Below are 24,516 nucleotides of genomic sequence, written 5' to 3' on the forward strand. Positions count from 1 at the left end.
TTTCTTGTCGGAGCCACACATTTTGGTATTTAATCATATGTTGTGTTGAATTACAACTTAACTGTTTCATATGCCGGTGTCATTTCTCCCCATGTCAGCTCTAAGCTCCTCAAAGGAAGGGAGAACGTTTTTAATGTTTCTTCAGCAAATCCCTCAGTGTCTGTCAGCATGATATGCAAATACTGGGCTTCAATAAATATTTTTGAATGGGCGGATGAAATATGAAATCTCTATAGGTTCTTTCTGGTGATTTTTTTTCTCAAGTTCTCTTACAATTTAGGTCTGACTCCTACTTACCATAAACAGACTATTTTTAATGTAAGCTAAAAGTTCAAGTCTGGGGCCAGAGAGGGAGAAAATTAAGAGCTGAGGTTTTATCTTTTGGAAGTTGATCGGTTTATCTTTTGGAAAAAAAAAAGAAAAAAAAAAGGAAAAAAATATATAATGAACCTCTTCCTTCCTATTTTGTGTAAGGTAGGAACAAAATCCAACCATGTTAAGCAACTCAACATAAATTTCTTATTTTTAAGACACCTCTGAAATTTCGAAGCTCCCGTTTCTTGCTTAACAGTAAAAATAAATAAATAAATAAAATAAAAAAACAGCAAACCGTGACACTAAGAACGCACAACCAGATGGTCAACCAACAACAGTATCTTATTACTTCTCCAATATTGCAGATGATAAAATCTTCATGACAGCACATTACCCACGCATTCGAATTTCTTAAGGAGGGGGAGCAGATCTTGGGGCCCCCATGTTTTAGTAAAACAAAACCAGGTGTGTTGAAATTATCCCTTTTTTTTTTTTTCTTTAAATGTTTTTTTTTTGCTTCAATTTTTTTTTTTTTCAACGTTTATTTATTTTTGGGACAGAGAGAGACAGAGCATGAACTGGCGAGGGGCAGAGAGAGAGGGAGACACAGAATCGGAAACAGGCTCCAGGCTCTGAGCCATCAGCCCAGAGCCCGACGCGGGGCTCGAACTCACGGACCGCGAGATCGTGACCTGGCTGAAGTCGGACGCTTAACCGACTGCGCCACCCAGGCGCCCCTGAAATTATCCCTTTTGAAAGCTGTCATTCTTACTCCTGTGTATCACCAAAGCGACGGTCAGGCGCGTAGACACGTAAGCCTTTGCCCAGATGAAATTTAAAATCTCGGGGTGGGGCACCACTCTTGGTGAGGCTGACCCTCACGAGGTGCTCTCAGGTAGGCTGATCTCATAAGTGGCTTCATTTCAATTTCTTCAGGCCACAGATCAGAGGAAAACTGGATTCGGATTACAATGAGCACATTCCGGAGAAACTGGCAAGCGATGTATTCGCTTCCCTTACTCTGTGTTATTGCTGCTGCCCCACGCTCCACGGGGGAGGCTCCACCCAAAAGTCCTAAGATTCCCAATCCCTATTTTCTTTTTCTCGTCCTTATTTCTAGCTACATCTCATGCCCACACGGTAAGGCCACTATGCAGACACTAGCCTATTTGCCAGTCAGGGAATAGAAGCTGCTCAACTGCAAAGAAAAGACTGTCTGTAGAAACAAAACAAAGCAAAACCCCAACCAGAAAGTTAATTAAAAACAATTTTTTTCCTTAGGTGAAAAACACCGTATGTGGAAATCCTTTAGTGAAAAAGAATAAAAAGGCTCATTCTTATTAGTTCGCTATGAAATCTGCTGTAAAGCTTAACCTATTCAAAATAATAAGAGTTTGATAAGGCTCACTCAACTCTATAAGTACATGGGCCACCCCTCCCCCACCCCCAACTCATTATAAAGTATGCTCAAAACCTATCCAGGCCTCCACTCTTTTTTTTTTTTTTTTATGTTTATTTATTTATTTGAGAGAGAAAGAGCAAGTGCGTAGGAAGGGCAGAGAGACAAGGAAACAGAGAACTCCAGGCTCTGGGCTAACAGTGCAGACAGAGCCCGACATGGGGCTCGAACTATGAGATCATAACTTGAGCCGAAATCAAGAGTCTGACGCTTCACTGACTGAGCCACCCAGGCGCCCCTGGGCTTCAAATCTTGAACAGAAAGGTTCCAGATACTTGTTTCTAAGTTTGCTGTTTGGAATTCAGAAAGTATTTTCATTTAATTTTTTTTTTTTAATTTTTTTCAACGTTTATTTATTTTTGGGATAGAGAGAGACAGAGCATGAACGGGGGAGGGGCAGAGAGAGAGGGAGACACAGAATGGGAAACAGGCTCCAGGCTCTGAGCCATCAGCCCAGAGCCTGACGCGGGGCTCGAACTCCCGGACCGCGAGATCGTGACCTGGCTGAAGTCGGACGCTTAACCGACTGCGCCACCCAGGCGCCCCCAGAAAGTATTTTCATAGTATGGGTTTGCTTCCTGAACTCCTGAAAATCTTTCTAAACCCAAATATCCCAGAATAACTACCCCAGGCACCTGCAAGGAGGGAGCACTGCCCTGACCAGGCGCTGGACCGAGTGCTTACAAGTAGTACTCCCCCTTCGTCCTCACAGCCACCTCATTCTACAGGGGTGACACAGAGGCTCAGAGAAGTGCAAAAACATGCCAACATCATACAGCCACAAGCGACACGAGTCTGCCTCCAGAGCCACCCACTTGGCCACTCTGTTGCACGGCCTCCTAGGAATCCTGACAACCACTTAGTAAGGTGAGAAAGGGTAAAGATATTCAGAGATCCCCCTGGCTTCCTGGGGCCTCAACAGCGGTTGGGGGCTGGGGCTGGGCCAGGACGAGCCCCCCAGGATCAGAGATTAAAGAAGGTCAGACAGAGTCTCTAGGTTGAGAGGACATCAAGGACTGGGTGGGGAAGCGGGGATTCTGCGACTCCTCTGATTTTCATCTGTCACTAGCCCTGAATACAAAACATCCATCTACAGGTTAAAATCCCAGGAGGCCCCCATTTTACAAATCTACCGTGCCCCCCAAGTCGGCTCGCTACCCATCTGTTTGTCATGTGGAATGCACATTTCCCCTCCCCGTAGAAATAATGTTATAAACAGTGATTAGGTCTCCAGGTTAGCCCACAAAACCTATTTATCCGTAATGTAACCTTCGATGCTATATATTTGCAATAAAGTGTAGCCGGAAACAATGAGATTGCAGCCATTTGCATTATATAGCAGTTTTTCTTCTACTTTACTTGTGTTTCTGCTCAGCTGGTAGTCTGGGAACAGTGCCCAGCTGGATCGACTTTTACATTTATTACTACAGTATTATATTTATACAGCATTTCTGTTTTTTTTTAATGGGTATGATTTAAATTATTAAATTGTTTTCATGCCAACAGAATGCACAGGGAGACCTACCTCTGAAAAGGAGCTGAAGTTTCCAGGCAGGTGAAAGGCCCCTGGGCTGGGCTGGGCTGGGAGACCCTGGAATCTGACTCTATTAGGCCAGAATCTCTCTCTCTCTCTCTCTCTCTTTTTTCTCTTGGCCAGTGAGAGTTTATTGGTCCTTAGCATGACATCTCAGTTACCAAGATAAAGTCACATACACGACTGCAGGTAAAAACATGTAAAATAATATAAAAATATATTGAAAGCTACTTCTATGTGTGTCCTGAATTAAGTGGTATAATAAACACTATCATAAGCAGAGAGCTTCAATCACACAATTCAGTCTCACTGAAGTTACAGGAGTGTTTGTAAATACGAGTTTTAAAATCTAAGTTACAAACATGTAAGCACTGAAAGACTAGTATCAAAGTGAAATGTGGCATCTAAGTGAGCTCTTCTGTCATTTGTAGTTGACAGCCTGGGACAATGAGGGAGCCTTGCCTCACCTACTTTTTGAGGTACGACTATCCAACTAGGTCAGCAACATGCTGGAATACTTAATGGTCTTTGAGTTGACTTTTCCCTTTTGCGAAGCCCAAAGAGCAACCCAGAGCTTATTACTGTGCAAAAATTCTCCAAACTCCTAATAGAATTTAGGAGGGAACTTTTTCTTGTGACCCGCAGTGTCCTGGCCCAGTGTCCTGGCCTCAAGCCAGCGAGTCCCCAGGGCTCACATGGTGCTGACTGCCAGCAGCCCCTTCCTAGGGTGATCCTTTGCTCCAATTTGTGCCTCCTCCTTCTGATAAAAAAAAAAAAAAAATCTCGTATCGAAACGTAAAATAACCCATCGCTTCAGAGACCTCACCATGATCACACTCACTCCGGGTGATATAAAACTGAAGCCACTAATAGGAAAGTTGGCAAAAAGCATGTGAGCCCTGGAGGACTTCTGCCCGCCCCTAAGAAAAATCCTACTACACCTGATGTCCCTGCCGGGCCCCTGGCGTCCACTCCTAAGGTCAAAATCGGCAACACGGTGCCATGGCCCTTCCTCCTGAGACAGCCTAAGACCCTGTCCTTCCACCTGTAGCACTCAGAGGAATCAAGTGGATCTTCAGTTTCACAGTCAGACCCCTAAGGCGCCCGGCAGGTTCCAGAATGGGTGGTGTGGGGGAGCAGGCATCCTCCCTGCCTCAGTCCTCAAAGAGCCCATTACTCAACCTTGAAATAGAAACTCTGAACTCAGAAACGTAACTTCTACTTCCTGCCACTCGAATTTCATCAGCATCCCCTAATCTAATTGTTCGCCAAGAGCAGACAGTCCCTGAAGGAAACCGATAACTAAGCATCAGGTCATTGGCTGGAATGTGGGGTTGGTGTGACCTATTCCAAAGATTCTATACTGATATAATATCAGAAAACTTTTAACAAGGAAACAAATCCAGCCTCTCAGGGAACGGAAGGCTGTGTCCACATGGGGGGAAGGTTTTGCCTGGAGAGCATCCCAAGGTCTTCTGCTAAGTGATATGAAACAGATGTCTGCATTTTTAGGAAAGGCACAGAGGAGGACCCAGGTGGTCCCCAGAGTTGGGGGGCTTTTACGGACACTGTCAGTCCACGAGATGAAGAAACCAAACTCGACTGAATAGAAGAGAGTAGGAGGTCACTGTGGCAAAACTACACTCCGAATTCAAGGCCTCCAGAGTCAGGAAAAGGGGACGTCAAAACGCAAGATCAAAATAACTTGCCGGGAAAGCTGAAAAATTGGATCTTCATCACTGGAGCTGAAAGGCAACCTACATGATAAAATTATGCTAATAGCAGAGACGATTTAGAAGATTTAAAAAAAAAAAATGAAAACATCTAATATTCCAGGCCACGTTCTTTCACATGATTTGATTCATTGTTTCTTCGTAACAAACCTATGAAGAACAGAATTGTCCCTGCTTTACAGTTGGGGGAAACCGAGGTGCAGAAGGCACCATATTGCTTTCCCAAGGTCACAGAGTTAGCAAGTGGGAAGGGCTGAGATACAAAAACCAGGCAGTGTAGCTTCCCACGTCCATGGTCTCATCTATGAGCCTGTATGGCCTCCTACAAAAGCTAACACTGAGCCCTTCCCACCAGAGCAGGGCCAGGCACTGCTCTGAGGGCTTTGTGGAAATCAACTCATTGATCCTGACAACCACCTCAGGAAGTAGGTAGGTATTATCTGCTCCACGTCAAGCATGAGGAAACTGCCGTGCAGAGAGGTCAGGTGGTGCGGTATGGGTCTCAGCAGTCCTCTTACTACTGTGCCAAATTCCTCAGGGATTCCAAAGGCTTCCCAGGATAGCAACATCGTTAAGTGCCAAGATAAAAGTAAACAGGTTCTCCCAGAGCAGGGCCATATAGGAAAATACAGGTTTTATTCACTTCTTGGCATTTTTCAAAATGTGTTCTTTGGGTTGTTTTGGGTGTTCGTGTTGAAGTAGGGTTCTATTGTTACGAGGTTTGGGAGACACTGGTCAAAAAAATTTTTTTTAAACTAATTTCTCTGCTGCAGGACTTCTCAGAGCCTTGAATATGCTGGTGTACTTTGTAACTTTCCAAGGCAGGAATGAATGATCTTCCAGCTTTTTAGAAGCTCTAGTATGCACGCCAGGAAATACTGCCCGATCTTGGTTAATGAGCAGTAAATCAAATAGTGGAAAAAATAGAAAACCCTGGGCCTTTCTTGGCTTTTTTCTCAACTCTCATACTCGGATGATCATGACCTATTACTTCTCAGCATCCGTCTAGGCTATCTCCCACGTTCCACCCTCATCCATCACCTCTCACTTGGGTTCCTGCCTTCCCACCTCCAGTGCCTCCAGCCAGCCTCTACATGGGCATCTAGGTTATTCTCAAACACAGAGTGATCATAATACTTCCTACTTAAAAACTTTCAATGGCGCCCTTTTGCCTACATTAAACTCTTCCACCTATGTGTCTTTTATGACTAGGAGCCTAGAACACATGTTTCCATGTCCAAGTCTATAACCCGACCCTAGGATCTAGCCCCTGCGTTCCTCTCCAAACTCATCCCTAGGCAACTGTGCACTGGTGAGTCTGTCTGTTTGATTAACACATGCGGTGCTAACATGCCTGCCTCCTCCTATCATATGCTGTTCCCATGGTCCAGAGTGCCCTTTGGCCTAGAATGTACTTGGTGCAATTATGTTCCTTGTTCAAGGCTAGTTCGATGGGACTTTCCCCATGATTGCTTGCCCAACCTCTAGGCAGAGCAGTCGCTCCTTCCTCTGTGTTCCTGTGGCACCTTACATAGGCTCCAGGTATATACAGCACATAGCATTGGTTGCTGATTGCCTCTCTCTCCCACCAGACTGTAGGTCACCGAGGGAAAGGCCCAGCTCATTCACCTTGGCGCCTCGGTCTAGTACCATATGTGGCATCCACACCACAAATATTTACTGAGGGCCCCCCAGACACCAAACACCACAGTAGGTGCTGCAAACACATCACTGCGTAAGCCGGTTAAAGTACCCCTGTTAACGAGCTTATGTTCCAGTGAGGCACACAGACATAAACCAGATAAGCAAACCATAATTTAAAATAATTTAAAATTCAGGTAAGTCTTCTGCAGAAACCAAAAAAAGGAGCACAGAGGAACTATGTTAGATTGACCGGTCAAGAAAGATGGCATTTCAGCTCGGAGTTCAAGGAAGAAAACCATCCAGCCATATCAGGAATGATGGGAACAGCATTCCATTCCAGGCACAAGGAACAGTACATGCCAGGACCCTGAGTTCACACAGAGCTTGGTCTCTGCAAGGAACTGATTAAACACCAGACCGGCTAGTAATCAAAGGGGAGAGTGATTCTGCCAATTACAAGCCAGTGACCTCGGGCAAGTGACGGGCCCTCTGTGTCTCAGGCTGTCCATCTGCAGATACACAGATGATAACAGGTGTGCCCATCCCACCCTAACCGTGAGCTTCTCTGGGCAGAGCCTCATTCATCTCTGTTTCCCCCAAGGGCCTGGTCCAGGGCCTGACCCACAGCTGGTATTCAACAAGCACTGGCTGAGTTGGATTAAGAATTCAGTTTTCAAGTGACTAAAATTCTTGACTATGTCTCCATGATACCAGCATAAGGTGTTTCATTGATTTTTGTTCGCTGGGCTGGCCTGTTAACTGGCATGGTGGATAACCAGCCTTTGTCTTGAAACTTGGAGCTGTTTAGCGCACATAAAACACATTTGCAGCCTGAAACACTCACACAAAAGGGATTTGTAGCCTTCACCCCATGTGGTTCTTTTGTAGGTGATGCGCGTACTAAAGTTGGTGTTTTTATTCCCAAGCGCAAACCATGAGCTGAAGAATTTAAGGAGGTATTTTTAAAATATGTAACATGGAAGTAAAAATAGGAAACCGACGGATGCCTCTTGAGTCAAGGAGCTCTGGGTTCAAAGCTACTTGTCCACACATTCCCGGTGCAGCTGGGGGCACATTCCTTTCCCTCTCTGGGCTTCAATGTCCCCGCCAGTAAGCAGGTGGCAACGCTAACAACCCCATCTCCCTGAGGCCAATACCGAATGCCATGCTCCCTTCTCTATGCAGCAGAACATAAGCGCCCAAGCTTTACAGAACGTTACAAAAGCAAAAACATGGAAGATGGCCTGGAAGGCTTCCAGCGAAGATCGGAACGGTGTGTCTGAAGGTGGAGGAGTTGCTGGGAACAGGACATGTACTAGGTCACAAAGACAAGTGAAAACATTTGAGGAATGTTTAAAAGCCAATCAATACATACTTATGAAAGTGCCTGCTGCCTGAGATAAGGTCATTTCAAAAAAAAAAAAAAAATCTCTTCCATTAAAACATGTATTTACTAAAAGGGGCGTTCCTTAATGGTACTTGTTCCAAGACAGGGAACATCAATTAAAGAGACGGTGCGGGTAACGGTTTGGAGGCTGAGCTCTGACGACCTCAGCGGCCAGCCCTTTCCGAGCAAAACCGGCTTCTGAGTCAGGTGAACGCTCTCCCTGCGTTGACCTCTGTCAACTGTCGGGGTAGCAAGAGCTGCGCCCCTTAATGACTTCATCCCCTCTCCACCTTCTGCTTTGAAAGAAGTAGGATCTGTGCACAGCTCCTCCCAGTTGACAAAGCTGATGAAGAACCCGGTGGGGGTGGGGGTTCTGCACCACTGGAAGGGCCCCCCGATCCCTTTCAGCATCCTCCGTAACCCAGATGCCTGGGCCGGGCGTCTGCCAGGGGAACTCAGTGACGCCCCGAGGTCCGAAGCACGCATTCCCCTTTGCTCCCCACTGCTTCCGCCCCGCAGACAGCTGTCCTACGTGCTCCTACACAATTAGTCGGCACAATGGGGTCCTCACACAAGGAGGAAGGGCCACCCCCAAATCCCATCATTATCCTTACCGCTGTCATTAGAGCTGCACTGGACCATAAAGGAGTGTCACTGCACAGTGACACATCCCGGATCGGAAGGAAAGGAGGAACGAATCAAGAATTACTACAAACTTCGGTCTCAAACTGTCTTCCTGGCCACTCAGCTAGGTGTGGCCGTAACCCCTGATGGGGGGTGGGGGGGAACATCTCCAAAGCTGAATGTGCTCCTCAGGTCTTGGCTGAGACCCTCCCTCTCGGTGAGGGCTTCTGGAGCCGCTCCGTCCCGTTCAGACTGCAACTTGTTCTGCCCCAAGCCAGCGCTTCCCTCCCCTGTCCTCTGCTGGATTTGTCTTCCTAACATTGCTCACCATCTGACATGCTAGTTCCTTATTTATTTTTACACTGTCCTTCTTCCCTCATGCAGGGAGTTGAACAACATTCCCTCAAAATTCAGGTCCACCCAGAACCGCAGGAGGTGACCTTATTTGGGAATAGGGTCTGTGCAGACGTAATTAAAGGATCTCAAGAGTAAATCCTCCTGGGTTTCAGGAATCCAGTGACCGCTGTCTCGAAGAGAAAGGAGAGGGAGATTTGGACACACAAAGAGGAAAAACCCACAGAAGTGAGAGGCGGGGATTGCATTTCTGCTGCCACAGGCCCTGAAACACCAGGAGCCCCCGGCAGCTGGGAGAGGAGAGGGACCACTTTCCCCTAGGGCCTTCAGAGGGAACATGGCTCTGTGGACACCTCCATTTTGGATTTCTAGCTTCCAGAAGGGTGAGAGAGAAGTTTCTGTTGTTTTAGGCCGCTGATCGTGTGGTCATTGGGTAAGGCAGCAGGAATCGAACACCCTGTTAGGAGGACCTCCCCGAGGGCAAAGGTTTAGGGCGTTGTCTTTCACTGCTGGAGAATCCTAGTGCTTAGAACACTACCTGACACATACTAGGTGCTCAATAAATACCCATTAAATGAAAGCATGGACGCTTACACTTTCAAGGTGGAAGGGTTTCTACATGTCAGGTTGACTCCCATGGTCCTTGTTGGGCATAGCCAGTCATCCATGAAGGGTCCATTTGGACCAGGCTCTTCCCTCTCCTCCTACAGCCACAGGGGGATAACGTCTCTTCCTCGTTCCTCTTCCCTTTCCCTACAGTGGGAGGTGAAGGTACCAGCTTGTACACCCTGCAGCAGGCAGAGTAACAGCCCCCAAAGATACCCATGGCTCAGTCTCTGGGACATGTGAAAATGTCCCCTCACACAGCTAAATGGGCTTTGCAGATGGGATTAGGGATCTCAAGAGGGGGGGAATTATCTTGGATTACCTGTGTGGGCCCAAAGTAATCACAAGGGGATCAAGAGAAGGCAGGAGGGTCACAGTGAGAGAAAGGGACGTGACGAGGGAAACAGAGCCAGAGAGGTGTGAAGATGCTACTTTGAAGACGCAGCCAGCAGCCAGGAGCCAAGGCAGGAAGGAAGGCTGCCTCCGCGAGCCAGGAAAGACAAGGAAAAGGCTCCTCCCTACAGCCTCCAGGGGGAACACAGCCCTTCCACACGTCAGGTGTGAGCCCCGGCAAACCCAGAGCAGACTTCTGACCTCCAGAGCTGTCAGCACGGTTCCAAGCCACCCGGGTTGTGATCATTTGTCACAGCAGCAGTAGGAAGTGAATGCACAAGCTCGGGTGGTTTGCTTGTCCCTCCCGGGCACACTGCACTCGCACTTACTTCCCAGGGTGGCAGGAGGACTGATTGGAGCACGGCGTGGAATGTGAGGCACAGCACCAGCATCTAGTGTAGGAGCACGCTCCCCCTGCACACTCCCTGGAGACTCTGTCTTCCGACCGGGGCTGGGGTGGGGGCTCGCTTCCTGCGGGAGGGTCAGTGGGCGCAGTCCCACCAGCTCCTCTGCGAACAGCCCTCACGGCCGTCTCCGCTGCACACTGCCCGCCTCTCAGATGCAGACGGGGGCAGCGGGGACTGAGACTTCACAAACGTGGGGTTATGGGCTACCGAACTCCATGGGTTGCCCCAGGCAACTTTCTGGGCAGTGGCAGTCTATGGCCATTTAGAATTACAAATTGGCCGGGGAGGCTCGAGGGAGGAATGTCTCTAGGAGGAGAGAGGGGAGGCAGCCCTCAAGACAGGGGAGGAATGCAAGGGACTGGAGGTGGCCATAGGCAAATCATTTAACTCTTTTTTTTGTTTGTTGCTCTGCGGTGCTGGGGACAAATATGTTTAGCAGTCTGATTTTTCTCTCCTGTGTTCAAAAGTCCCTTCTGGGGGGCCTACGGGTGGCTCAGTCGGTTGAATGTCCGACTTCAGCTCAGGTTGTGACCTCGTGGTTTGTGAGTTCAAGCCCCGCCGTGGGCTCTCCGCTGACAGCACGGAGCCCGCTTCGGATCCTCTGCACCTGCCCCGCTTTCCGTTTCTCGGCCCCTCCCTGCTCGTGCTCATGCTCTCCCTCTCTCTCGAAAATAAATAAACATTAAAAAAAAAATTTCCCTCTCCCCCACCCTTTTAGAAAGTCTGACAGTGGGGCCGGTCACAGAGTGGTGTTATTAGGCCACGCTGAGGAATGCTCTCTTACCAGAAGCTGCGAACCTGGAAGCTGCTACCAGGGGCTGCCTGGAGGTCTTCCCCTGGTCCATACAGAAGAAACATAGAGGAGAGTGTGGGCAAGTATTAGATTTACACAAATAATCAAGGGGAACTACAGATACCCTATAGTTAACACACCTGCTGATTAGCAAAGCCTTACCCTATATACTTCGTGTGCAGTATGGGGCATGACAGGTAGGGCAATGAAGACAAGCTCGCCCTTTCCTGCACGGCCCATTTTCGGAAGAGGACCCAGCCATGGTTCCATCGGGGGACGGGGACCAGAGCAAGTGGAGCGCCATGGTGGTGCTGGGAGAGGTGGGAGGTACACGAAATTTGAAGAAACAGCCGCCAGGTAGAGGACTGGGGAAGAACTGGGAGATGAACTCATTCATTACAAAATATACCAAAAGACAGCGTACCCTGGGAGGGGTACCATTGGGAAGTCTGATACAGCTGCTGCTTGAGTTAATGCGGTTCATGCTGGATGCTGCCATCAGGATAATCTTTTTAAAACACAAATATGATCATGTCAATCCTCTGCTGGAAATCCTTTAACAGGTTCCCGGCACCCCCGAATCAAGTCCAAAGTCAGAGCCCTTCACATCCTGGACCCATCCAATGCCCCATCCCCTTCCTTCCTTCCTTCCTTCCAGAACCAGTGCTCTGGGGGTAATATCCAATCTGCCGCTCCCTCAAAAGACCTCTCCCTATGCTGGATCCTCTACCTGAAATGCCTTCCACTCTCTCTTCCCTTGGTGAAAGTTCATTCAGGTGTCAAGGCCTAATTTTAATGCCACTTCCTGTCTGAAGCCTTCCCCGACCTTGGTTACAACTAATGGCTCCCTCCTCTGGGCTTCCACCATCGCAATGGCTAATGTTACTTGAGTGCTTACTGAGAGCCAGGCACTGTGCCTGGGGCTTTATGAACATTATCTGATTGGATCTTCTCGGCCACCCTGTGAGGTACTACTAGCCCTACTTTATGGAAGAGACTTGACCCAGAGGAGACGAGGAAACTGAAGGTCACAAAGAAGCCTGGATTCAATCCCAAGCAGGCTGCCTCCAGGACCTGCACTCTTCCTCCTCTGCTGCCAGAGTAGAAGCCACCCCCTGCATTGCTGGGCATCCTGAACAGGCTATCCCTCCTACATTCCTGTTCGGCAGTGACACCCCCGTCCATCTGGTCACCCAAGCCAGGTGCCCATACCCCTTCCCTTATCATCTCAACACCGAGGTTACGGTGTTGCTGGACAAGAGCAGTAGCTTGCCTCACTGCACCTTCCGAGACTTAGCTCTGCCATCGCTCCAAAGTCCTTCCCCCTCTGACCCAGTGCCCATGCTTTGGGCTCCAACCAAGTGCCTGGTCCAACCCCTGGGACACAGTAAGAATCCATTGCGTGTTTAGGTATCGCTTCTTTGTTGTCTTTATGAAGACTTGGGTTGAGGGAGAAAAAGTACATCTTCCAGAAAAACAGTGGCCACCTTGATATTTGATTTTTCATTTTGTGGCCCTATTTGGAGTGTGTCAAACGCAAGGGGGATCTAATTGATCAAAAAGTCCTGTCAATTCTATTTTCCAAATAGTTCTAGAGTCCAGCCACGTCTTTCCATTGCTACTATCATTTCTCCAGCTGGACCCCAGTCTCTTGCCGGTTTACAACCACCTTCTAAGTGATCTGCCAGCGTCCAGCAGATCGTTTCCAGGCTATCCTGCGCTAGGACGTTTATTCTAAAACCCACAGCTGATCTGGTCACTCTTCTAAGTGAAGCTCTGCAATAGTTCCCGAAAGTCCTTACGAGAAAATGCACATTCTTCAACATGGCTTGTAAGGCCAGTGCTCGGCCACTCCTGCCTACCAAGCCACTTTCTCAACAACCCCTGCCAGACTGTGTGCTCCAACCGTATTGAGCACAACGGGTGCTCTTACAGCTCCTGGCCTTGATACACCTGTTCCCTCGGCCAGTCACCTGCCTCTGCTCTACCTGGCTGATATCTGCTCACAGCTCAACTTCAGCTTAGATATTCCCTCTTCCAGCAAACCTTCCCTTACTTATTAGTATGATTATTATTTTTTTTTTTTTAGAGAGAGAGAGAGCAAGAGAGAGCATGAGCAGGAGAGAGGGGCAGGGGGAGGGAATCTTAAGCAGGCTCCACACTCAGCACGGAGCCCAACTCAGGGCTTGATTCCATGACCCTGGGATCACGAGCTGAGCCAAAATCAAGAGTCGGACGCTCAACCAACTGAGCCACCCAGGCACCCCAACCTTCCCTTACTTTTAAGTTTGGGTTAGATGTTCATGTGCCCCCATGGAATCCTCCACTGCCTCTGGGCTAACCTTCATGATACTCTATCTACCTATTGGTAAAATGGTAACTCTTTTACTTGTCAGGACTGACCAGATTATTGCGCTCAACGCCTCAGTATCTGCTGCACTGGAATGACGCATCCATAACCTTTGGCTCCCTTGCACGACAGTAGGTGGGGGAGATTTCCTTACCCCATTGACGTTGGGCTTGGCTGTGTGGTGTGCTTGCCAGTGGAGTATCAGCAAACACGACATGAGCCGAGGTGACAAATGTGATGCATAGTTTAGCATGGCTCTTGTACTTCTGCGGTCTACCTTGAGAACAGTGTGCATTGGATGAGAGATGTGTGAAGAAGACCTGAATCAATCCTCTCAACCTGCAGCTTGAGGCAGAGGGCATCCCGACCCCACCCCACTGGAGCTGACCCATGAGCAAGAAAAACAAATGCTCTTTTCTTCTAATTCTTTCTTTTAGGAAGAATTGGTCAATGCAGTATCACCGGAGTATTGTCTACATCCCTCACTAGACTGCAGGCTCTGTGTAGGCAAGAAAGAACTATAACCCGAGTACCTAGCACAGGCCTTATCACGTCATAGGTGCTCAATAAATACTTGTCAACTGGACATATGACTGAATCAGTGTTGGCTGTTGACACGGCTGTCTCCCTAGCTTGCATGTGAATTCCTGAAGGCCAAGAATGGCATCCGATTTCCCTCCATAGCCTCCAGCTAGCTCACTTGCCACATGGGGTTCTTGGTAGATATTCGATAAATATTTGTTGAAATTAAATAAATTGAATTTTGTGGGCTGCCTTGGGACTGAGTCCTTAATTTATGACATTGTTTCTATGGGAAAATGCATTCTGAGTGCCAAACAAACTTGCAAATGAACTTTTGGAACCTCACTCGTTCATTGGTTCAGGATTGCCAGTTTTGTGGAAACCCGTAACTGAACACATGTGCTATGCTTTGCAATATGGGAGAAACTGAGAAACTGCTTCCAAACCCCAGATACTCAGCCTGCAAAAATTCACTTTCCGCCCACACACACAAATTCAGCGCAGGTTGGATTTGAGGTTCCAACAATAAAATACTAGACTTTTTAGAGCTCATTGTTTATCTAATTGCTTTTTATCTGCTTACACTGGATGCCTATTCTTAACACCCGATCAAAAGGAAGTTAAGATAGTTTCCTTGCCCACCCCCCGCTCTCAACAAATCCATTTTCTAGACACATATGCAAGAAAGCTCAACCTTCTCAAAAGAGAAAATAAATTATTTTTCTAAATAAATCTGTGACATTTAAAATAAACACAGTGGGATGCTCTACAGTTATAAGAAAACATCCCCCTTTAGAATTCCTAATTTTGAATGGTACTGGGAACTCAATATGAGTCACAGATCTGAGGCTTAGTTTTATTTCGTCTTAGGCCAGAATGAAGCCAGTCTGAAACTGAGTGATCTGATGTGGCTGGGAAGGACCCTCAGTCTAGAACGTTCTATATTACTTAATGCGTAAGTCTCAACCTGCCACTGAGAGGGCTCCTCAATCACGCAATCTACTTCACTCACAGGGTGCGTGGGTGGCTCAGTTGGTTAAGCATCCGACTTTAGCTCAGGTCATGATCTCATAGTTTGCGAGTTCAAGCCCTGCATCAGGCTCTGGGCTGACAGCTCAGAGCCTGGATGGAGCCTGCTTTGGATTCTGTGTCTCCCTCTCTCTCTGACCCTCCCCTGTTCATGCTCTGTCTGTCTCTCTTTCAAAAATAAGCAACCATTAAAAAACTTTTAAAAATCTACTTCATTCACTTAACATATATTTTTTGAGCACCTACGATGTGTCGGGCACTGTTCTAGACTCTGGGGATATGGTAGTGAACAAGACAGACAAGGTACCTATGTTCATGGAACCCACATTTGAAAAAGAAAAGCAGAGACATAAGATCATTTCAGACACTGATGGGGCCATGATGAAAATAAAACAGGTGATTATGAGTGAGGTGAGGCCACTTCCAACTGGATGATCAGGAAGGAGCCAGCCATGGAAAGATCTGGGGAAAAATATTCTAGACTGAGAAAACGAGGGCAAAAGTGCCAGCGGTGGGAACATGCCGACATATTCCTAAGTCAGGAAGAAAGCGCGGTGGGGTAGAGTGAACCGAGGAGAGAGAGGCATGAGAACCATGGAAGGGCCAGATGATGTATGCAGGTCCTGGCAGTAGGACAGTCAGACTGGCTTCTAAGAGAGAAAGGCTGTGCAGGTTTTAACCTGGGGAATGACATGATCTGATTTAGACTATAAAAGCACCATTCCTCTAGGAGGGTATTAGGACAGGGGTGAGGGAGTAAGAGGAGAACCAGGGAAGCAGGTAGTAGTAGCTTTACAGAAGACAAGCACTCTTTGCCCGTCATCAATACATGCCCCGGTGTCTTCAACCTCTTCTCTGATCTTCCCTTTTACCTTCTTGTGCTCACTGAAACCAGCCTCTCCCCCGGGGACACAGCTTCCTCGAAGCCAGCTCAGGGGCTGGCTGCTTCCTCTTACTCATCCTAAACGTCCTGCTTGTGTCTCACTGCCTTTTCTGGATGCCTCTTCCTTCCTCCTCCTTTCCAAGCGTGCCCCCCGCCCCGTGCGCCCCACCACCGCAAAGCCCTCCTTGTTGCAACCATCTATAGACCACCGCCACCCCTGCCAATTCTTTCCTCTTCTGGACTACCTTGCTTCTCACCGTCTCCAACCCTGTTCCCACGGTCCGACTGCAATATCCACACAGATGACTGACGTTAACACTCCCGTTCCTAACACTACCTCCGTTCCTTGACCCCTCTCTGCCCTCAGTCTTTTTCCCATCCTACTTCAGGTACACTGTCATAATCAATAGCGCCACCACCCTCCATGACTCTCCCACAGTCCAACTACCATTTCCCAGCCCCAGTGAGTCTTAAATCCAATCACAACCTCCCATGCACAGATCCTGCCGCCTATTCCCATCCCTCACTCCCCGCCTCGGCGTGTACTTCCAGCTGACAGCCCAGGGCCCCCTACGTTAAGTACCAACATCCATGTCAAGACCATCATCCAGCGCTCGGATACCCCCTCGGTTCCCAGGCCCCGCCCTCCCCTCTTGACGTATTTCCTGCAAAGCCCTACCTTGCTAAATCTAGCCCTCCCCGACTCTGCGACCACACCAGCAGGGCTGAACACGGCCTTGGGAAGCAAAACCCTGCTGACTGCTCTCGCTTCAAAAGCAAGACCACTGGCTTCAGCTGGGCCCTCCTGCTGCCCAGCGATCATTCTAAGTTCCCATCTCCGTTCTCGATCTCCTACCTTCTCTCTCTTCGCCTTCCAAACCTCCAGCGCTTCCTCCCCCGCCTCACTCTCACGGGCCTGAAGCCCCCGAAAATGACGTTAGCGATACAAACGGAGGCTGAACACGCACGCACCACCCACCTGCTCCCGGGCCCAATGTTCTTCACCTGCTCTTCCATCCCGAGACCACCCGTCCACCTCCCGTCTGAACTTGCCTCCCCACCAGTGTGCTACATCTTATTTTCTCTCATCTGCCGAGAGACAGCACGGTGCAAACCCCTCTTCTTTCTCTCTCTCTCTTTTATTGTTTTACTAAAACTTCCCCCAACAGCCCCATAGCGCAGGGTTATTTCGCGCGCCTCAAAAACAACCAAATCCTCTGGACTTTACTTTCTCCTCTAGCGTCTGCTCCCTTTTTCTGCCGTTTTCCTCGGCAAAGCTCCTCTGGAGACTGGTCTCTGCTCTGCTCCCTCATCATTTTCTCCTGCAGCTTTATCGCTTGCCACACTGCCCTTGTCATGGTCACCGGTCATCACCTGCTGAGTCTAGTGGGTCAGCGCACTTCCCTTGCCCAACCCCTCTGCAGCATCTGGCACAGGGGACTGCTCCCCTCTTTCTTCCCTTGGCATCCAGGAGACCACCTTCTTCGGTCTTTCCTCTTCCCTTTCTGGCTGTTCCCTCCCCATTTTTGTTTCCTCTTTGCCTCCCTGGCCCTTCGACATGGCACCGCCTCAGTGCTCGGTTCCCCAACTGCTTCTCCCCTCAATCTACACGGCCTCCCTCGTCTGGTCTTGTAAGCTCCCTCCAGACATGTCTAACTCCCAAATTCATCTCTCCAGCCTGGACACATCGCCCGTGAACTCCAGACCTGTGTTTGCCATATAGCAGCCACGAGCTCCTCGTGGCTAGTTCATCACTGCCACTGCCACTGAATTAACGCCTGGGGGGAGCCCTACAAATATAGGTGGGAAACGCACATAGACGAAACAGGTCGGAAAGAGTACGGGGGAACCGCTCAGTGGGTGTGTGACAATGAAATGCTGTTGATGATCAATTAATTTCTTAAACTCTAGACTTGGGCAAGCGACGGGAAGAAAACGTTCCTACCCAATTACAATTATTCATGAGAATTTTCCTGGCCCCGCTTCCTTTGTCTGCCAGGGATGCTGACAGAAACAGCCCCGTGAGGAAGCGCTGCAAAAGGCAAGGGCAATTATGCGTCTTGCTGCATCTCAGCTTTTGACTTCCTCCATGAACTCTTAATTAATTCCATCCCCACATTTTTAGTTTGTTTCCTGAACCTCTCGCTTATATTGTAGCCTCGCCCTCTCCCTTCGTTGCCCTGGGCTTCCTTCCCCAGATTCTCTTCCCCGTCCCCTCTGCTTTCCCCAAACTGCCCCTTGTTCAGCCTTCAGCTTCTCTGCACCTGTTCCACTCCTCCTGATCCCTTTTGACCCTTAAAAATGGAAAGCACCAAACTGACGGCCACCGTTATGGTGTTTTTTTTTTTTTTTTCCCCGCCTGAGCTCCAGCTCCGCCACTCTCCTCCTTGCTTCTGTAGCGGGAGCCCGAGTACTGGGTTGCCATGGCAACAGCGAATCCAACCAGGCCGGTCCCAGCCACGCTGGGAGCTGCCATGGCGAGGGAGCCGCTTACAAGTCGCCCCAGAGCCTGGATGGGTCGTGAACATCGTAATTCAAGACCAGGCTGGGCACATTCTGCCTGGAGACTGAGATTGTACAGCAGGCCCGCAGCTGTACCGCGCATTAGGAGACAACATCATCAATAATAAGGCTTCTACCGAGCCATCCGAGTACGTGACATTACGAGGATTCGGTGGGAAATTTTCAAACATCCCTATTCTTTTATCTCCTCTGAGGGGAGACCTTTTGCCTCTCTCTCTCTCTGGAGTCTTAGAGAACTCTGTAGAAAGTACAAGCAGAATCGGCAGCTCCAGGCTATCCTTCCTAGTGTCCTATCCCTACCCCGCTCCCACCCCCAGGTCGGGTAACCCGGAGTGGTCCAGGTCAAATGATCCCGCCGCACTGGCCCAGCTGGGAACATCTCCGAGAATTAATGAGGATCACGCACTGATATTTCAGGCGGCGAAGAGATCGGCTCCCCCAGGTCATTGGCACGGATCGTCAAAGTAGGGCAACAAGTGTTCTGCTGCATGACACTTTTTTTTTTTTTTTCTCTCGAAAATGTGAGCTGGTGAGAAAGAATTCAGGAAATACCTTTGCAGAGAATGGCACCAACCGCAGTGAGGGTCTGTTGCTGTTAAACACTCCGTACAGGATTTATGTTTACTGCAATTTGCAACACGAATTCTCCTCACCTAGAAATGAAGATGACAGCAGCTCAGACGGAATTCTAAGCACCGCCACAAAAACAACAACACCTCATCTGATAATGGGCCACAAAGAGAGCACATTTGTCAACTTGAACTCGGAATGCCTCTGTAAGGATGCTGGGCAGTGGTTCTCAAGTTCCGGGGTACGAATCCCCTGGGGAGGTTTGGAAAGTGCAGGTTCCCAGATGGCCTGCCGTCCCTGCTCTGGAGACTCGGGCTGGGCAGGTCAGGGACCGGGCCTTGGAATCTGTATTCTTAAGTGCTCTCTCAGGTGGGTCTGATCCGCTAATAATGACTTCCCAAGGGATCACGGAATCAGGTCACTTGGCCTTCACACAAAGACAGTTAAATGCGTGGTCAGTGGCACTCTGGAAATGAGCATCTGGGGACGTAAAGGCTCACGCTGACCCAGGAGTGTCAGCACGAGGCTGACGCTGGACACGGAAATGAGGAGAATCCCACACCCCTGTCAGGGTAACTCCATTGCTTCAGCTCCTGGCTTGTTTGCTCACCTTCCCTCCACTGGAGTTGGGCATAAAAGAAACGGGGGGAGTATTCAAATCATTGCCTGCCCCTCAAGCTGCCTCTTCCAGTTGCTGAAAGACACGGGGGCAGACCACCAGCCTGAGCCAGAATCAACCAGAATGTGGAGATTTCCCTGTAGCTCACAAAACATCTTTTTAATTCTGGGGGGGTTTGCATAAATATCACGTAGTCTCTCTAACCTTGTTTTCTCAACTCTGAAACGGTGACCGTACTGCGGACTCCACAGGGTTATTTCACTGTCTGGCAGATACTAAGCGCTCGATAAATGTTGGCTACAGCTATTGTGTGAGGCAAAGGTTCCACAGCCCTACAAACATGTGAGACCTTACACTTAAAAGGCAAACAGATTTCCTTACTACGAGGCTTCTGAGAGCCTTTGAATATGCTGAGCATGATGATACTCCAGGCGGGGTAGACTACATAACATCTCCTCCTAGGGCCACACTGGCTCAGAACACTTAGTGGGATAGGAGTCTCTAGAACTTTCCATGAGAACCATTACGCGTTGTACTTAAACACACAAACAACATCTCTCTCTGTAAAAGCGAGAACACAATTAGTACTACATTGGACCTGCTTCCCTAACTTAGTAACACAAGATAGTGACTATTCCACAGCGATGCATAAATCTTCATATGGTTATTTTTAGCGGCCACGTATTCCATGGATGTACCGGGGTGTATTCGTTTGGCTGTCACTATCCCCCCAAGAGTCTAGGAAAGGATCCTCCTTAGGTTTTTGCCTGTCTAGGGGTTATGCTGGCTCAACGAGAATCTTACTAATAGGATCCCCAGCAGGAAACCTAGGTGAAGAATGTAAGAATAACCAGCTTTGATGCCCAGTCAAAAACCCTCCCTAGGGCTTCAGGCTTTGAATGACCAGAGGCTAGAACTCTTTGTCTTCCAGAAAGTGAGGACCTGTCAGCTATCCGTGGCTCTCCAGTGGTTCCCAGCTTACAGTCTTGAGTTTGGAGGAAAGTGCTAACGAGAATTTACGAGCCATTTTGCAATGTTTCAAAAAGCTGAACGGAGAAACATGCACAGATTAAGCAAGACTTCAAGTGTCTTTGCTTTGGGCTGGAATTTTATCAGCTCTGTGTGGCAGCACAGCGCGTTCTCCGGCTGGCAGTTTTCAGATGCCCTTGATAAATAAAGCCTGGGAATGGGAATAGTTACTTAATATATGCAGTTTGTTGAGTAGACAAAAATCTCGCGAATACAGGAAGCCCAGGGAAGAAAGAGAATAAAGTGTTTTTAACGGGGACACACGCTGCTCAGGAAGATTCTGCATGGTGAACAACTGGTCTACCAACGTCAGGCAGGTCCACGGTTCATCTCAATGAGATCATTTTGACATAACGACTCTTCCACGTGCAAAGGGCAATTCTGAGAATTCTGGAAACGACAATGTGCTTGTGTGCCTACTGTGTGACCGCAACAGCACATGTGGCTTGCTGTCATCACCATTCCCCTTAGAACGAGAGATAAAAAGAATGGAAAATGGGGTTGGACCGAAGGCATCTGTTATTCCATTAGACAATTCCACAAGTCTGAATTCTCTTCTTCACACTTTGCCCCAATGGCCATCGGTCCGAATTACTGCGCCAGAATGGGCTGCTTAGTTTTCACAAGCTTGGGATTCGATCTCATTTATCACGGGCTTTGATGTCAGGACAGAACTGATGTCCCAGTCTGGACAAGGCCTAACCTACATATATATAAAATAGAATGAACCTAAGATATCAAGGAGATAGATCTCCTTGACTGAATCATTTAACCTTTCTAAGTCTTAGGCTCTTGATATACAAAGCAAGGGTAATTTTATCTCATTAAATTGGTAGCATATTTCATCAACATTGTTTTTATAGCTGTGCGTACAGACACAACTCTGCATCTAAGAGAGACGAAACCAGTACGTGGTCAGTAGGGACGCAATAAAACTTAGCTTTCTCTCCTTTGTGGAAGTACTTTATAAAAATGAAGAAACTATAAAAAGCTATTATTTTTATTTGAGTCAGCAGAAGCAAGAAGAAAAACTAAAACAGCCAGATAAATTAAGAGAGGGAGGGTGAGTGCCATATATTTCCTGGTTCATGAATGTGCATGAGACTGTGGCCTGATATTAACCCCCAATTCCAAAGCCAGTCCCATTGGGTATATTCATAAATGCATCTAACCGTTCAGTGCCCACACAATAAATGTGCAAATTCAGTTACCTTGATGATTATGCACCCATTTGCAAGCACACCCTCCTCTGAAAAGCCTCGCATTGGAAATATAGCCAATAATAAAATTGTCTAAATAGGTAATATTTCTTGCTTACTTACTGACAGGAAGGTTTTTTAATTCCATGTCTGTGAACCACTGAAGGTCTTCTCGAAGCCTGCAGCAGTGTTTAAACTTGATAGTTCAAAGTAAAAGCTTCACTACTAGATGATGACGTTAATTAAACAATTTTTTATTCGTAAGTCAGAAGCTGTACCCAGTATTTTCGCCTACCTCTTTCCCCGCTGTTAGATAGATGTAGATATTCTTCTTGGGATGAGGAACCAGTTTGTAGAAAACAGGTGTTTCTTCTTTAATTTCATAGATAACCTCCGGGCAATTTGAAGTCAAATTCTCACCAAGAATAACCTATTTTTTTTTTTCAAAAAGAGAAATAAGATTTCTATTAAATACTTTGAATAGCGGGGTGGCAAGAGTTGCAGCTTAATTCTAAGACCACACGCTCTTTTCTTCACTGCATATACTGGCTGAGGTACCATGTTCTTTAATCATCCTTTTGTGTCTCAGTCTTCCATGAGGCTGGGAAGAACAATCATGGTCACGCACGTGAATGCGCGTGTGCGCGCACAGAAGCCACCCTTCGGTGCTGGGGCAGTATCCTCACGTGTGGACGCTCCACGCCCGCAATTCCCTATCACATCTGGCTCTACCAGAAGCTGCAGGTGACAGCTTCGTCAGTACTAAGCCAAGTGATCGTAAAACTAAAGGAAGCCGGCTTGACGTATATTTGCATGTGTTACTCTGACTCTCCTATATGATTCTACGCAGTCACACATTTTAAAGTAACCAGGACAACTTAACAGGCCCAAACAGCAGGTGTGTGTTTACGTATAAAACGTAAGCGTGGCCTTGAAATTGGGCCTACATGAGTTTCATGCACCTCAGTCGATAAAGATCTACGTATCTGGCATGTTCTAGGTGTTTGGAAAACGGCTGCGAACAAATGAGTGGGGGGGTGGAGGGAGAAACCTACCTTCATATACCGTGTGTGTGTGTGTGTGTGTGTGTGTGTGTGTGTGTGTGTAGGGGAGTAGTGGCAGACAATTAACAAAAATTAGAAACCCTATTAGAAGGTGATGTAAGTCAAAATAAAGTGGGGTAGGGACATCAGGATGCGTGCTCAGGGTAAGTCTCACTGAGAGGTGGCATTTAGTGAGACACTTGCAGGAGACGATGGAGCGGGCCATTTAGATGCCTGGGTGACTCGTGCTCCTGCGAGAGCCACTCACTGATACCGAGGCCCTAAAACCTGAGGTGGCCAGTGTGGCTCGAGCAGAACCAGTGAGGCAGAGAGCAGTGAGGTAACAAGTGTGCAACGTAGGTGATTGTAGGCGTGTATAGAAATCTCACTCTTACTCTGGGTGAGAGAGAGGGAGCCGTTGCAGGGTTTGAGCAGAGAGGTGACATGGTAAGGGGGCAGGTTGGAAGCAGGGGCCTGAAGCTGTATCACAGACCATCACCATAGCCCTGGAGAAACAGAATGGTCGCTTGAGCCCAGGTGCGTCTCTTGACTCTTTCCGCTAAGCTGTGCTAACTTTGACCTAGTACCTTAACCTTCCCCAACTTCCTTGTCTCTAAAACGGGGCTAATAATGCCTTTCCTATATACAACTATTCAGGATCAAAGGAGAGTTATAAAAGGTGCGCAGCACATTATAAATACACAATAGATAATAATGTTGCTAGATGGTAAGCTCCTTTTGAGTAGAGACAGTATCTTAATCATCTTTATACCTATCCCCTTGCCCGATACTTTTAAAATCGAAGGTGTTCAATATTTTGTCAGTTTGAATACATCCATATGTAAAATCTGCATCTGTGTCTCTACTGCTGAGGACGGCAGTTACATTGGGCACATGGTTTTAAAAGAAACGTTGGCCCTTGAGATTCTTTTCAGACAAAGTCTACATTCATGCACCTACTAAGCAATACGAAGCCTGTACCACATATCCTGATGGCAATTACCTATTTACTATTTTATCAAAGAGTCCTTATCATTTTGGCACAGGCAGCATCTTCCTACATGAGTCCCTGCTCCCAGCCTGAGTATGGCTTTGTCTTGTGGTCGTGACTTTCTTCCATCATCTGCTCTGGGTTAAGTCCAGGTAGATTTGGTACAACTAGTAACTCACTAGGGGCCCGTGAACTGCCACTGAATTCAGGAGCAGCTCGTAAAAGTCAATTGCAGTAACTAAAATGCGACTTTTTAAAAAGGAATATAAGCATTTAGGTCCCAGTAGAGGTGGAAAAGGTCTGTGCCTCAAGTCATTTAAAAGTACCTATAGAGGTGCCTGGGTGGCTCAGTTGGTTGAGCATCTGACTTTGGCTCAGGTCATGATCTCGCGGTTCATGAGTTCAAGCCCCATGTCAGGCTCTGTGCGGACAGCTGTGAGCCTGGAGCTGCTTCAGATTCTGTGTCTCCCTCTCTCTCTCTGCCCCTCCCCCACTCGTGCACGCATGCT

The 24,516-nt window shown here is 47.9% G+C and overlaps 1 protein-coding gene across 2 annotated transcripts in view; it reads right to left on the reverse strand.

Annotated features, from left to right (window-relative positions):
- The window catches only part of PLXNC1 (plexin C1), a 149,650-nt gene that overhangs the window by 93,255 nt on the left and 31,879 nt on the right, over positions 1 to 24,516 (reverse strand). For both annotated transcript variants that reach the window (XM_040491228.1, XM_040491227.1), the window contains exons 3-4: positions 22,269 to 22,403; positions 19,109 to 19,209 (exon numbers count right to left, since the gene is read on the reverse strand). In XM_040491228.1, the coding sequence (XP_040347162.1) occupies positions 19,109 to 19,209; positions 22,269 to 22,403 (236 nt within the window). The remainder of the gene's footprint in view (positions 1 to 19,108; positions 19,210 to 22,268; positions 22,404 to 24,516) is intronic.

The sequence above is a fragment of the Herpailurus yagouaroundi genome, unplaced genomic scaffold (genome assembly GCF_014898765.1).
Source record: "Herpailurus yagouaroundi ecotype Mexico unplaced genomic scaffold, PumYag 182, whole genome shotgun sequence".
NCBI lineage: Eukaryota > Metazoa > Chordata > Mammalia > Carnivora > Felidae > Herpailurus > Herpailurus yagouaroundi.